Below are 1,381 nucleotides of genomic sequence, written 5' to 3' on the forward strand. Positions count from 1 at the left end.
AGGTAGTGTTGTCACACACGAGGGGACAGAGGGATCATGTCTGATAATGTGCATCACTTATTCACTCCCACACACAGCCTCCGGGTAACCATGGAAACAGGAAAACCGGCACGTTTGGCGCCCCCCCCCCCCCCTCCCTCTAACCCTCTGCTCCTCCTCCATCCCCCCTTCTATCCTGTCTGCATCTATCCATCCCCAGATCTATCAACTGTGTCTGTCAGAACAGGGGAGGGAGGGGGGGGGGGGATGATGAACAGGGGAGGGAGGGGGGATGAGTGGAGGAGGCAGGGAGGGGATGAAGGGTCTGTCTTTCTGGGACGTGTTCCATCATCATCCACTCATGCTGCTCATTCTTATTCTTATTTTTATATATATTTTATTTTATATTTAAATTGTTTTATTCTTTGATTTTTTTGTTCTTAGGAATAGTTAAACTTCTGTACCTTTACTTAATTTAAGATTCGTTTATGTTTAGTGTTTGCACCTCCCTGCCACAGTAAATTCTGTGTTTGTATAACATACATGGCGAATAAACCGAATTCTGATTCTGATCATGGCCTTTGTGTGAGGGACCCTCAGGAAGTCTACTCTACACCAACCTGGGACAGACAACCAATCAGGTCTGGCCTCCTCCACACAGACAGCCAACCACATCTGACCCCACAACCTCCACCCAGACAGACGACACCACCAGCTCCTCTCGGACCAGGGAGCTCCCCTTCCCAGTGACTCTCAGAGCCAGTCGCTCCACCTCCACGACCTCCCCCATCACGTCTACTTACAGACCCCCAGAACACACAGGTGACTGGGAACAGGCAGACAAACTAACGCTTCTGACAGACAGGCAGACAGACAGACAGGCAGACAGGCAGATAGACAGACAGACAGGCAGACAGGCAGACAGGCAGACAGGCAGACAGGCAGACAGACAGGCAGACAGACAGACAGGCAGACAGGCAGACAGGCAGGCAGGCAGGCAGGCAGGCAGGCAGGCAGACAGGCAGGCAGGAGGAGTTAAGCTGAGCGGGGGAACAGAGGCACCCTCCAGAATCTGCATTTAGAACGGAATGTTTGCACAGGCGGAACCCCCCAGGAGAGCCCCCCCTCCCTCCCCCCCCACCACCATACCTGAGATAATCACTAACAGTAGACTAGGAGAGAGAGGGAGGCGGGGAGATAAGAGGAGAGATAGAGAAGAGGGAAGAGGAGAAAAGGAGATACACGGAGGCAGAGAGATAGAAAAATAAGAAAAAGAGTACAGAGTGAGAAAGAGAGAGAGAGAGAGAGAGAGAGTGAGAGGGGTAGAGAGATTGACATGAGAGACAGAGAGAAAGAGAGAGAATGTAATGAATGTAAACCTACCCTGAAGCATGGAAATGAC

General features: G+C 51.3%; 1 protein-coding gene across 1 annotated transcript in view; it reads right to left on the reverse strand.

Annotated features, from left to right (window-relative positions):
* The window catches only part of LOC136958781 (neurocan core protein-like), a 6,313-nt gene extending 5,544 nt beyond the window's left edge, over positions 1–769 (reverse strand). Inside the window, exon 1 of the mRNA XM_067252882.1 lies at positions 650–769. Coding sequence (XP_067108983.1) covers positions 650–769 — 120 coding nt within the window. The remainder of the gene's footprint in view (positions 1–649) is intronic.
* Between the last annotated feature and the right edge of the window lie 612 nt (positions 770–1,381).

This window comes from Osmerus mordax, chromosome 16, assembly GCF_038355195.1.
Source record: "Osmerus mordax isolate fOsmMor3 chromosome 16, fOsmMor3.pri, whole genome shotgun sequence".
Taxonomy (NCBI): Eukaryota; Metazoa; Chordata; class Actinopteri; order Osmeriformes; family Osmeridae; genus Osmerus; species Osmerus mordax.